The sequence below is a fragment of the Thamnophis elegans genome, chromosome 4 (assembly GCF_009769535.1).
Source record: "Thamnophis elegans isolate rThaEle1 chromosome 4, rThaEle1.pri, whole genome shotgun sequence".
Taxonomy (NCBI): Eukaryota; Metazoa; Chordata; class Lepidosauria; order Squamata; family Colubridae; genus Thamnophis; species Thamnophis elegans.
Window position 1 is genome coordinate 104919771 of NC_045544.1, and position 14504 is coordinate 104934274.

Consider the following 14504-nt stretch of genomic DNA (forward strand, 5'->3'; position numbering starts at 1 on the left):
AGTCAGTGCTGGCATCATTCATTACCTCTGGAATAAAAGTGTGACCTTCACCCTATTGTGGTTATGGGAACATAAGAGAAGGAATTATAAAACTCAATACAAATGCCAGGTAACTGATAATTGAATAGTTGGGAAATGTGTTGGCTAGAGTCATCATTACTCTATAATAATTGTATTTTCTGTGCTAATTCAATTATTTTAGAAGATGTTTCAAAGCATGTTAAAGTATAAATCCTTTCTTGATAACAGGTGGGAATTACAATACACAAATAAAATGGGACTAAAGTCCATCAACAGCTGCAAGCATTTATTGTCCATAACTCATTAAAATTTGGCTCACTTTTTACATCCCAATACAAAACGCACATTCAGAACAGTCTGCTAGCTCAGTCCAGGGCTTGTCTTAGTCCAGCTTTCTATTTCTCACATTAGTCAACTGCTCCCAAGGAAGAGACAAAGAAAGATCCTTCTGAAGTATTCTTTTTCTGCAGCCAGTGTGGGAGGCATGGTCATCCCAGCACAGAGGTATATTCTTCAAAACCAATAGCACTTAATATTTTGGTATCATTCGACAGTATAAACAATCCTGTAATTAATTTTATTATGAAATAATATTTCAAATTGGAAGCCAGAATAAAAATAACCCATTAAAAACATATTAGGAGTAGTTAACATCCAGGGGTAACTGATAATAGAACCTGGACTTTTAAAATATCTCTGAACACAGCAGCAGTGGAGCATGACATATTTTACATGGAAGATAATTTCATAGAGCAGGCGCTACCATTGAGAAGACCATGTGGCCTCAAAGTGGCACTCTTTATTCTGTGTAAACAATATCCTCCCCAAATATGCTACCTACTTAGAAAATATAAAGAAATACAAAATAAACTGGGGCAATGGAAACTGTCCTGCAATGAGGAAAGGAGGAGAGGAATTGGAGGTTATGTCCTGCTTGGCAATTATGTTGTGAATGGGCAACCCAGCCAGAAACAGTTTTGTGAGAGCACACAAAAAATCTCAAAATTCTGAGTAGATCCTAATTTAGTTAATTAGCAAGCCATATTTTAGTGTACTATGAGAAATCTCTTAAAATTTTCAGTAGAATATGTCAAATATCTTTTTGGGTACAGCCAACACTCCTCTTTTACGGATGACAAATACTAAAGCTTAGAGATTTTTCTTCTTTGCTTTCCTATTTCAGTTTTATTTGCACAAAAGTATTAGCAGTCAAAAACCTTCTACTAGTTTATAAACTGGATTAGGGGTGCCCAACTTAAGTGAGTTTAAGACTTGTGGACTTCAACTCCCAGAATTCCCTCAGCTAGCATGGATACTACTGGTATACACTGTATTGGATCTTAATTTGTTTAGATATGGAATACTTGTTATCAAACATCCATTAGAGAGACCTCTCCCTCCATTCTTCAAACCTTGACCAGAAATCTCAAGTGCCAATCCTTTATTTGGACAACATTGTGTCCTTTGGGGTTTCCGTCCAACGGAAATGTCTGTCCTTAGTGTTGCTTGGAGATAAGTTTGTGTTATCAGTGTAAACTTTTGAGAGCTACTTCCCTTTTCCTGCTGTGTGCACTTTCATGATGCACATATTGTCTCCTTCCCTTTTCTTTCCCTGTGCACATTCAGGGAGATAAATGTTATTGCAAAGTACTAGATATTTGCTGCACCACCCATATCCTGTGGCTTTAATTAGAAATCTTCAGAAATTTTCATTTATAGTCTTCTGCCACGCCTATTCCGTATGATACTTTTGTCCATCTGTGAAATGATCTCACATCGGTTATTATCATTGGTTATCTTGAATGACTAGCATACTTCCAGAATGGCTTACATAATTAAAACAAATCTATTCTTGCCCAACTTAAAACAGAAATTGAAGAAAGAAAAATGAGGAGGAATGAGAAAAAAATGAGGAAATTTCATTATTGAACAATTCAATTTGCCTCTCCAATCACTGCCTCTTAGAATAATTCATCATACTGTCCTTTTCACTTTCAATCAGCTTCCATAGTTATGAGATGATCAGATAACTTTCCTGTTTCCAGTACAATTGCATCAGTTCACGCTGATTGCAGAGAGATCTCAAAATCACCTGTCACAAAAGAAAACCTACATACATATAGCTTTTCTCCATAGTGGTGGAGGTAGCATCCAGACTGGGTTGACCTTCATCCACTCATTGCGAGGACTGAGCCTGACAGTTGTTGAAACCACGCCCCTTTTGCTAGGCAAAGCCCAGTTCCGACTCAGTCCCTCAATGCAGATAGATGCATCATTGCTTTGTTCCAGGCTGAGAGGAATAATTGTGATATTGGGTTTTGTGAGTACTTTGATTGAATTGATTCCATCATGCTGGGAGTGACCCTGGCTGGCTAAAGCTCCTTGCAGGGGCAAAGAGCCTTTGTGGGTCTCTGCCTGTGAGCCCTCTCAGGGCGTAACGGCTTTAAAAGGTGAAGGCGGCTTGACTTTACAGATACCTTGTCCATTCATTTGTTCTTAAACTGGGAGAATCCCAATTGATAAAAGTCGCCAGGTTGTGAAAGGCTCCTCTCTATGGATATTGAAAGTTCTGTTGATGTCAGAACATGCTCTAACATTATAGAGATATGCAAGGAAAGCCAGAGGAAATAAATAATATGTCATGATATCTCTATCCAAATGATGCAAGTTACATAATTTGTATCTTTTGTGTAGTGACATCATGATTGCTTGTACAATATGCCAGTGTCTGATTTAATCATTTTGCTGAAGCTAAACAGGTTTAGATGTACTTTAACTTAGAGGTATCCAGGTGGGATATAAAGATATTAAACAATGTAGAGTTTCATATGCAATATTTTTTAGATTTCTGCAATATGGTAGAATAACTTTTATTACTGAGCAGTTAAAAAATAATGTTTCTGATGTATTTATTTATTCAATTTAGGTTCTTCCTGGTTCCAAACAATTAGGGGAGCTCACAATATAACATAATAATTAGCATAATATATTTATAAACTATTGATTTGTTGATGTTGATTTGTTACCAGCCACCAAACAGAGTTATAATTATTAAGTCACTATGCATAGGGAATTATATAATTATTAAGTCACATAGGAAAATATCTACCCTGTTTCCCTGAAAATAAGACCTCCCTGGATAATAAGCACTCCCCGAAAATATTGCAATACATTCGCTACCTCCTGCACCTCAAAAATAAGACCTCCCCAAAAATAAGGCCAAGCGCTTATTTCAGGGAGTCAAAAGAAAATAAGACCCTGTCTTATTTTTGGGGAAACACGATATTAACTTAGTGAAGAGCAGCTCAATTTTCAGGAATCAGTTCATTTGTATTTCTCAATAAGGTAGTGCTAGCAATGTGGTTTCCACTTGGTAATGAAGTACTTCCTTCTTCAGCCTGTGAATTATATCAGCTTCAGCAACCTTACCTTATGGTGTGGAAAAAGAGGAACATTTATCCTGATGTGGTCACCAAGATTTTAAAACATTGGGAAATAAGAGAGAAATATCTATATATGGAAGGTAACATATAGAATTGGCTTCCACCTATAAAGGTTATGGAGAAGGTAAAAAAAAACACTTAGAAGTGATCCTTTCCCTGAGGCTTATAGTTTTGTCAGGAATTGCTGCCCTGATTTACCTGGAGGCATTATTTGATTAGAGGGACACACTGCCCTGTGGCCCTCCAAATATTGCTGAAGTAAAATTCTGAGTATCATTCTCCCATCAGAATGCTCCTTGGGACTATTGTAATGTTGTAATACTTGGAGTGCCACAGGTTACATTTCTTTGACCTAGACTATTACCTGCCCATGATGTTGCAGCAATCTATATTAGAGGAGAGCAATTAAATATTTAAACTGGAAAGAACAAAGAGATTAGAAATTTAATCACTCTGCCTGTTGCCACAAGGTAACTGTGCCTTCAAAACCGTTCCCTCCAGATATAATGACAGTGTAATAAAAAGCTCTGAAAGGGTATTAAATATATCTGAAAAGGGCTCACACAGGACATAATTTCAAATCCTTCCTAGAAGCTACTTCAAAATGCTTTTATCACCATGTACAATGTATGCCATTTTGTGTGTAAAATAAAAGACATTAAATGGTCAGATGATGGACCTGTCTGGTGTTGGAGCTCAATTATAATTGATAAGTTGACTGAACAAACAGTCATGAAAACATTCCTGAAAATTAAGTGGATTCTGCTTGCTTTTGGCTTTCTGTTCAATTTGATTAATTTCAAGCTTGGTACAGTTTTGAAAGCAATTCACACCTATTGCTTAGTTTTCTTTTACCCCTTTTAGCTTTTAGTTACATGAGCTAAATCTGCCAAGGACAAAATTCTTTCAAGTTTTATTGGTACGGTAGTTATCTTATACAGATTTACTGGCATTTTTTGTTGTTTTTGTCATAAATACACAGGGTCTACCAAGCACTCAGATCACAATCATGCGACCACAGACTGTTGGTTTTAAATAATTTTTCTCAACAATGTCATAACTTTGATCACTAAATAAATGGTTGTAAATTGAGGACTACTTGCATTGGCCCAGGATTGCTCCTAGTATAAAAAAAGCCCTCCATCTATTTACTGGAACATGGCCACTTATTGTATACACAACTGAAAAATATAGTGAGCAAGCAGTGTGGATAATGGATTGTGGGACTGATGGATGTGTCTTTCATATATTAGGTTGTGACAGTAGTCTGAAGTTTTATATCTTCAAGCCATTGTTTTTTTTTTTTAATAAATGTTTTTTAATTTTAGTTTAAAACAGGTACACATCTTTCTTTACATCTGTAAAAAATATATCAATCAATTACAGATAAGTTTTAGTACATCTCCTCCACAGTCAACCAACATAACTCATATTAACTAAGGCATTATTATATATCCATTTTCATTTAACTGTAATTATTATTTAGCAATATTGATGAAAGTAATAATCTTGAACAATCCCTGCCCACACCGGTGGGAGAGGAAAAAATAAAAATAAAAAGAAAAAAAAAGAAAAAAAAGGACAGATAAAAGATAAAAATTAAAATAAAAAATAAAAAATAAAAATAATACAAAAAAAGACAAAAACGACAAGAGACAAGGCAGGAAAACGAAACAAAACACAGGTGTCCATCATGAGAAAAAAAAAGAAGTATATCAACTGGTTACAACATGTTTTGGTGCTTCTCTTCCATTAACTCATATTAATTCAAATATCTTAACTCGAATATTTACCATATCAACATCATTATACCTCCAGTTTTAATTACCTATGGTTATTTAAACATCCTTCATCCTTAGCTATGCATTACATAATTAATCCATAACACATGCTGACAATTCATTTACTTATTTATAAAATCCTCTATTATCATCAAATCCTCATATCCTATTTTAGCTGGACATCCATAATATTTAATTATATCATATATCATAACATTTTCCCAGTATTGATTAACATTTGATTGTATGTATTTTATTTAGTTTTTAATAGTGATAATTATTGTAGTTAATACTCTTTATGTATAATCTTCCAATTGTTAGTTATCATATCAACTCCACATTATATACATTACTATCAATATCAATTATTATTCAACTATATCTGTTACAAGAAAAAGCAATTAGGTTTAACTAGTTTTCAATTGTGTTCTTCAATCTGTCAGCCAGTTCCAAATTGTATATATTACTATCCATTCCATCTATCAGCCAGTGTCTCTCCAATAGCAAGATCCTCTCCAGCCAATTGCCTCGCGTTGGATAAATTTACCAAATGTTTTCATAATCAAATCCAGACAAAGATATTTGGGCACCTTTGGACTCTGAATGTCAGTGACGAAATAATAATAATGTTGTCCTGGGCTTGTGAAATTTTCCAAATTAACTTTAATTCTCAAGGGTGGATTTTCCATTCCTCCTGCACTCTGTCTTTTTAAATGAGTCTTCTTTATAGCTTCCCCCCTCCTTTCTTCCTCTGAGATAGACCAGACACCATTTCTCACATTTTCCGTTTGTATTTCAGGAGCATTTAAACATTCAACAATCTCAGTTTTTGCTTCATATTTTAAAATCAGATGATCCAGTTTTCTTTCCAGTCTTTGATAAGAATCAAAAAGTCCTCTACATGCGGAAAAAAGTCTCTGAAATGAAATCTTAGAGGTATTTTGGGACGCCATGATGTGTGTTGCAGTTAAAAATTGCAAACTCTTTTTTTTTTTCCCCACAGACTTCTTAGTCTCTCACAGGCTGTGATTGTAAACAAAGCCGAGTAGTAAAGTAATAAAAGTGTCGAATCGTGACGGGCTAATTAGTAGAAAATAAATTTTACGATCCACTTAAGGAGATTCAGAGGGGGGAGGGTGTCGAGGAGTTTCTTGAAGCATTTAAGAAGTAAAGTAACCACCATAAATCCATTAGAAAAAGCCAATTCGCCGCTAAATTTCCCTGTTCTTTGGTTTCAGTTATCTTAAGTTTTTAACGCGAACAGTCTCTCTTGGATAATAAAATCAGCTTACCAGATGACATCACTTCTAGCATTCTTAGGGGCAACCTGCAGTTTCAGTTAGCACGCAGCTAATCCAGAAAGGAATTGGCACGAGGAGTTAATACCCCCCCCCCCCAGAGATTTGCGGGTATCTCTGAGGTCCTGGGTCTCTCCTCACCTTCACTGTCTTCTCCGGGACAGCTAGAGTTCAAAGAACCCGTCCAAAAATCCTTCGGTATAGAGGAATTTCAGGAGTAGCCTGAAACTCCATCTTCTCACTGCTAAGCCCCGCCTTCTTCCATCTTCAAGCCATTGTTAAGTACCCTGCAGTATTACTAAAAAGGTTTTGCTCTTTGCTGCTGCTTGTGCAGAGCCAACAACTTTGTATATTGGACGTGTTGTAAGTGATTGAAGTAGCCAAACTAAAACTTGTTCTGAACAATCTGAACAAATCTCACTCAGCCACACATTTGCCCATATGACTTGGGCTGAGAGAAAGTAACTAGATCAAAGCTTACTACCTTCCTAATCATTACCCAGCACATCTTGAGGCCAGCAAATTGGAGAAAACTTTAACAATACATGAGGTTAGTTTTGGGTTGTAGGAGGGAGATGAACCACATACTATACTCACCTTGTGCTTTCATCATGATCTGTGATAAATCTTTGCCTCTGGAGCCTGGAAATTTGTTTAAGAATTATAGGGTAACAAATAAGTGGCAACACATGCATATAGATTATCAAGGGTCAAGGGTCATTCTTGGTTAATTGCTTCTAGTTGGAATTGAAGGTACTGAGCTACCTGAATGAGTAGCATAATCGGTATAGGCTATGAAATATGATCAGACATATGTCTTGTCCAGATGCTGTTTGTGTTTTAAATATAGTTTCTTATGACTAAGCCTTACTGTATATTTTCTTCTTCACTAGATGAGCGAGAGGCAGTACAGAAAAAGACATTCACTAAGTGGGTTAACTCTCACTTGGCACGTGTATCCTGTAGAATTACAGACTTGTACACGGATCTTCGTGATGGACGAATGCTTATCAAACTGTTGGAAGTTCTTTCAGGCGAGAGACTTGTAAGTTTCTGTTCTAGATACTACAATGCCAACTCTTGGTTCTCTTAAGCCTTTTGCAATTTCCTTTTATAAACCAAAGTACAAAATTGAAATATTTACTAAATATATTTTATGGGCTAATTTAGATGTGTAGACCACTCCTTTTAAAAGTTTTTATTACACTACACTGGTTGAAATATTTGACAATATTTTCATATTTTCTGAGCCTTGTTCAGTGGTCTAAGATGTTTTTAAAGGAGCCTCTATTTATTTATAGAGTTCTTTAGAAAAAAGAGTTAACAGTACTGGACGACCTATGTAAATCCCATCAGTCATAAGCATAAAACTGCAATTGAAATAACCCGAAACTTTAAACTTTAAAACATTTGAATGCTAAAATAGTTGGATGAATAAATATCCTTGATCCCCTTTCAAACTGTTCTTAGGGAGACTAGTTTCATCTCAATAGAGGGTTTCATAACATAGGTCTCCCATTAGAAATAAGAGGTTATGAAATTATGCAAAATTGAAGAAAGTTCTTCGAATCTTGAGTAATTTCTCCTAACCTACCTTCTTCATGGTATAGTAAATGCATTTCCCATTTTTAAAATCCTAATAAAATATGTTTAGAGGGAGTGTCTTGCTATTTATTTCAGAAGTATAATAAAAGTGGCATAACCACCGAAAATCTTAAAAGCTGCCAAACTATTTTATATATTTTCCAAAAGAAAGTGCATTCTTTCCTATCCTTTATCATCAGCATCTGAGAAAAATATCTACAGCAAGAAATAAAATAATAGATTTGTTTTAGGCAAAAATCAACTCCTAAATGTATCCTAATGCATGTGCAGTAGGATAGTGGTTAAAGTGTTGGACGAGAAGTGGGGAGAGCCAAGAATTAGCTCACTCTTAGCCCTTGGGGCCAGACATTATTTTCCAGCCCAACCTGCTTCACAGGTGGCTATCGTGAAGAAAAAGAGGAACGTTATATATTCCTTTTACCTCTTTCCCTTTTCCCTGCACTGATTTCTGCCCCCACCCCCAATATTGATTGGAAACATCAATGGAAAAAGGAGGACAACCTCTCCAAAACTGTACCTCTCAGTCCTAACTCTCTAAATTAGTCCAGAAGGATACAGTGGGCGATAATATTGAAAGCCATTGAGAGACCCAGGATATTTGTAGCATCACATACCACACTGTCCAAAGATCATTATCATGCACATCTCAGTACTGTGACCTGAACCTAGACTAAAAGTCCCTGAGTCTAACCACTGAGCCACAGTGATGCAGTGGTTAGACTGCAGTACTGCAGGCTGACAGCTGGCTGACTGCAATTTGGCAGTTCAAATCTCACCAGGCTGACTCAGCCTTCCATCCTTCTGAGGTCGCTAAAATGAGGACCCAAATTGTTGGGGGCAGTATGCTGAATCTGTGATTAGAGAGGGCTTAGAGAGGGCTGTAAAGTGGTATATAAGTGCTAAGTGCTAAAAAGGATCTAAATAATCCACTTCATGCAGGGTCCTCTGAATGCGAACCTCCACCTTAACAACCTTCCTCCAAAAGAAGAGATTGAGCAAAAGTTTTATAACTTGGTTAGATTCAAGGCTGGCCTCTTAAAAGTGTGTACCACCCTTTCATGCAAAGAGGCATTACTTGAATGCAACTATATGCCTTAAACAATCAGTAAGGACATGGCTCACAGCAGAGGTGGCCGAACTCACAGCCACAAAAACTCAGTAACAGCCATTTTGCAACATGGAATAAAACAGTAGCTACATAGTGAGAAATCTGTTTTTGCCTTGGAGCTACCCCATATTCAAGGCAAAAAATAACTAAATATTCTTTTATTCCAGATTAACTCCTTTCTTGAAAACCAGTTTGATGTAATGTTTAAGGCAAAATGCTAGAAACTAGGAGACTGAATTCTAGTCCTGCTTTTGGCATAAAGCCACCTTGGGCCACTCACTTTCTCTCAGCCCTAAGAATGACAAACCACTTTTGCAGGGACTTGTCTAGATAGTCTCCAAGAATTGGATATAATAAAACAACAATATTTTTGTGATGTGAACCAAGAATCTTTAATTTGTGGATGAAGTACATTGTTTTCTCAACTTCCAACAATTTTATTTTATAGTGATGATTTTGATTGTACTTAGTATTGTTGTCAGTTATTTGTTACTATATGGCTTTTACTGTGCTGAGTAACTTACATACTTAGTTATGTAAATATTTATAAGCTACCTTTCATCAGAAGATTTACCATATTGAACTTTTAAAAATAGCCAAATTGCAATAAAATAAAATAGGAAAATACCTCTGTTCTTAGATACCTTTTTCCTGGGAAAACGACTTCCCAGGATATGGAATGCATTTAACAGCTTTTAATAATTTGTATTACTGATTTTCACTATATTTCTTATTTTTGCATTGTTTTTTATTTTTTGATAACCATTTTGGTGAGGTATGAATCAAATAAATACAGACTCATTTAGTTTAGCTTATTTATTATTGATTTAATCATGTGTTAGTTGTGTTACAGTCAACAGACTCTAAGTAGTTTATAAAGCACTTCATCCTAAAACATTCATGATAAACATTTTAAAAGTCTACAGTTAACTAAACAAACATAAATACCAAGTAGCACAGAAGTACATTTAAATGACAACCCTCTGATAAAATGTGAGCATATTTTCATTCAAGGATGAAAAGAGCAAATCTTAGAATTAACAATTTATACAGCAAGTCTTTTTCAGCACAATTCCTTTAAGTAATCCATTCTTTAAAAATATAACATACCTTCAACTACAAATAAACATCAAAATAAGGCAGTTTGCTAACATTTCTCTGTTTAAAAACTCCATTTTTGAAACTTTTTTGCTTATTTTTTTCCTTATTCTAATATTTATTTTGTATTGCATATACCAGGAAATAACACATACTGTACAATATAAGCATGCTTGGAACTAAGGGCTTCTCCATTTTGCAATCTAGAATTTAGATAAGCTATCACTAAGAACTATTTCCAATATTGCATTTCCTTCCTTGCTTTTTTGGAAATATGTCACAAGGCTTCAGAATACTGGACTAAATGAATGCAAATATAACTCATCCATTTTGAGGGTAAATTCTGAAAGTCACAGGGATTTGGTTGGAACAGAGCAGACTAAAATTGAATCCTAACCAGATGGAATTTTTTATCCATCACAGGGATTGTGCTTTGCCTTAAAGATCGTATATTGGTGGTCATCTTTTTCTTTGGATCTTCAGGGCTGCCACCCTGTATTGGTTCCAGTGTATGATCTTGAAGGCAAAGCACATTCCCTGAGGAAGTAGGTCTGTGACTTGGCGCTCTCCTAGTCTCAAGACTAGTCCTCAGGTCATAGGCGGAGACCATATCCAGAAGGTCGTTTGCATGCCTGCAACTGGTACACCACTTGTGGACCTACCTGGAGCACAGGAGGCCTCAATAGAGAGACTCACATTCTACTCATCACACAGTTAGACTATGCAGTGCTTATACATGGAGCTGATTTTGAAGACCAGCCAAAAATCAAAGTTGGTTCAAAATCTAGTTATTTGTTGTCTGGTGTTCAGCAAGTTGTACCTACTCAGTGGGCCCATCATTTTTATGTCATGTTGCTGAACAACTCCAGTGATGTTATTACTTTTTTGTTGTGGAGGTTTTTTATTTTTTTATTATGTGATCATTTTAGAAGACTTCCAAGGTCCTTTCCCAACTCTGTTATTCTGCATACCTTTACTTGTACACTCAATCCAGAGTATTTTAAGAGAGCAGAGAAAAATGAGAGAGATTATTTTCACTTAATAAAATATCTAGTAAAGACTTTGGGCCAGCCTTCCCCAAACTAGTGTCATTTAGATAAGTTAGGATTATAATTTCAAGAATTTCCAGACAGCCAAGCCAATATCATTATTTCAGTGCAGCCTGGGAGGCCTGGAGGGGGAAAGATGAATTGGAGAAATAAGCACATTTTAAATTAGAAATCTGGCTCATAAAGTCATTGGATCAAAAGACAAATGGATATAAAATGTAAAAATACTCTGTGAATGTAAAATGACTATAGCATTTTCCTTTCCAACCACATACACCAACACACAATGAGCTGTTGCATAAAAATGACTGAACCTTTAACAATAATTGCTTTATAATTTGTGTGAGCCCAAAGGTCAGCTCACACAAACAGAATCTCTGATGAATTTCGCCCTTTACAGCATGAAGAGTATGTGTGTGATGTCTGTGTGGGGTAGAGATTAAAAAGCATTTAGTTGCCTTGTTTATGTGTGCCCAGTTCCTAACTCAAAATCTTAAACAAACATACAATAGTGGATCAAGGAGGAGGTTTGCATTCCTTGCCATCCAGCTTCCTTATCCCAGGTTACTGGTTTCATAATGACTTCAGGCATTGGAATTTATTATTAATTGTGTGACTATTTTTCTGGACTAGGAATTGAATGTTACTTTTCCAAGTCCAGGGTCATCATACTGTCTTTCTCCCAGACTAAGAGCTTCACTCCATTCTGCATGAATGCATAATATACCCACAATCAAACTGCTACCAAGAATATTTCATTTTATGGCTAGAGACAAAAATGTTGGATCAGATATTATAAATACAAAGACGTTTCATGTATTCTTACATAAATAGTCCCACAAGTATCAGACCTGCTTTTTTAAAAAAGATTTTTATTAACAAACATGTAAAATACATACACACACAAATTAGGCGTACACCGCATTTATACAATACAATACGAACAGGAACTTCCTGTTCTTTATAATAGCAATCATCAATCGATACCGCTCACCTTATATTATTTCCCCTTCTATTGTATTTCATTTGGATTTCACCATTCTTAACCCTCTTATTTTACTCATAACTATTATTTTTGAGTTTTGTTCTTTCATTGATTTTTGTTTTTTTCCTCCATCCACCTATACCATTTATCCCATATCTGGTAGAATTCTGATTCTTCCTTTCCCTGGATTTCTTTAGTTAGTTTATCCATTTTGGCACAGTCCATAATCTTTCTTATTATTTCATCTTCGCTTGGGATTAATTTGTTTTTTCATTTCTGGGCAAAGGCAATCCTTGCCACTGTAAGTATATGTAGTATTAAATACTGGATTTCTCTTTTGTATTTCACCAACATAATTCCTAATTAAAAAAACTTCAGGTTTCCATTCTATTTTACCCCTGTTACTGCCTCAGACCTGCTTTTTTTTTAATCCACTAGTTTATTAAGTGAGTAGTGGACAACACTGAGTACCAAAGCCTTTCTCTATCTCCTTGCTTTTATTCATTCACCCTACACTAATTCTCTGTGCCTTGAAGAATTAATGGATGTGCCTTTGCCAATAGCTTATTTTAATTGTCAATATTAGGGTTTTTGCTCAGTAACTCTGCATTTTGGATACGATTCTTTTATACCAAATGCTGGCTAATCTTACTTGGTAATGTTGTAACTTCACATGAACAAAGATGTTAAAAGCAATGGCAGGCATTTAGCAGCCCTCCCCAGCCCCTTTTTAGCCCTCAAAGTAATTAGGACTGAGCCGATAGGGATCTATAAATTAATAAATCACAATTAGTCTCTCAACAATTTACACTAAAAACAAATGTAAAATAAAAACACAAAGAACAATTGGAATATAAGTTAAATAAATAAAACAAGTTGCACATATAATTAAACTTAAAACTTAGAAAAGTTGTCCAATGTAAAGGCCTGAGCAAAAGGTTGTTTTAAAGGGTCTTTATAAAAGCTAATAAAGATGTCATCTCTATCCAAAGTATGTTCCATAAAGCTGTGATGGCAACTTAAATGAACTTGTGGCAATTCTGTGCAAACTTCTTCAGTTAGAGTTTTGTTACTGAGCTATTCTCACCAATAGCTTCAGTGGTAATGACCAGCACTTTCTATTTTGCCTGGAAATGTGTAGCCAGCCCAGTACTGTAAGTAGAGTTGTAATACAATTTCTATTTATTCTTTATAAAACTAAATTGGCTGCTGAGGTTTAAAGCAGTTGAAAGTTCTGGATTAGACACAAAGGTATCTCCAAATAGAGTACATTTTTATGGTTAAGCATATAGGTTGTCAGTGTATGTGCACCATAATCTTAAAGGCATTATTGTCCAGAAACTGGAACAATTGGCATATATATTCTTGGCTATTGTATTATTTGAGAAACAAGAGAAACATTTGGATTTTAGAAACATCTCCAAACTGTATATTTGCTTTTCTGGAAGAGTGTTAGCTCATTTAGAATAGGAAAATTTATTGCCATTCTGGAGTAATTCACCCACACAATGAGCATCTCTTGTCTTGTTGGGATTCTGTTTCATCTTTTTATCGTTTTATCCCATTTTTATTACTCATTGTGCCTCCTGGAACCAATTAACGAGTACTGAGGTACCACTGTATTCCCATATCTCTCAAAAGGATACCATGGATGCAGAAGATACCATGTTTGAAGATATTGAAAGCAACGGAGCCATCAAAAACCAACACTCTTTCTGTCTGTCTACACAGAGGATTGATTTATCAGGCCAACCAAGCAAATCTTGGCTCCATCAGTTTTAAGTTAGCTTGAAATTGATCCAAATAATCTGCTAGAACAGTTGAGAAGCTTTTGGTTTTCAATCACCTTTCCATGCTCTCATCTAGCAGAATTGAGAACTGTTGGCCTATCTGTCTGTATAAAAGAAAGGAATGGCTAGAAATAATCCTGCCTCATTTGAAGAAATGTTTTATATCAGGGGTGTCAAACTCGCATTGTTATGGCTTCGTCACGTGACACATCACAACTTTTCCCCCTTTGCCAAACTGGGTGTGAGCATGGAATCTGGCCCGCAGGCCGCAAGTTTGACACCCCTGTTCTAGATAAACTCCTGATAGTCCTCATTTTAATTAGCTG

General features: G+C 35.7%; 1 protein-coding gene across 2 annotated transcripts in view; it reads left to right on the forward strand.

The window, feature by feature from the left end:
• The window catches only part of SPTBN1 (spectrin beta, non-erythrocytic 1), a 184539-nt gene that overhangs the window by 101981 nt on the left and 68054 nt on the right, over positions 1-14504 (forward strand). For both annotated transcript variants that reach the window (XM_032215418.1, XM_032215419.1), the window contains one exon: positions 7437-7588. In XM_032215418.1, the coding sequence (XP_032071309.1) occupies positions 7437-7588 (152 nt within the window). The remainder of the gene's footprint in view (positions 1-7436; positions 7589-14504) is intronic.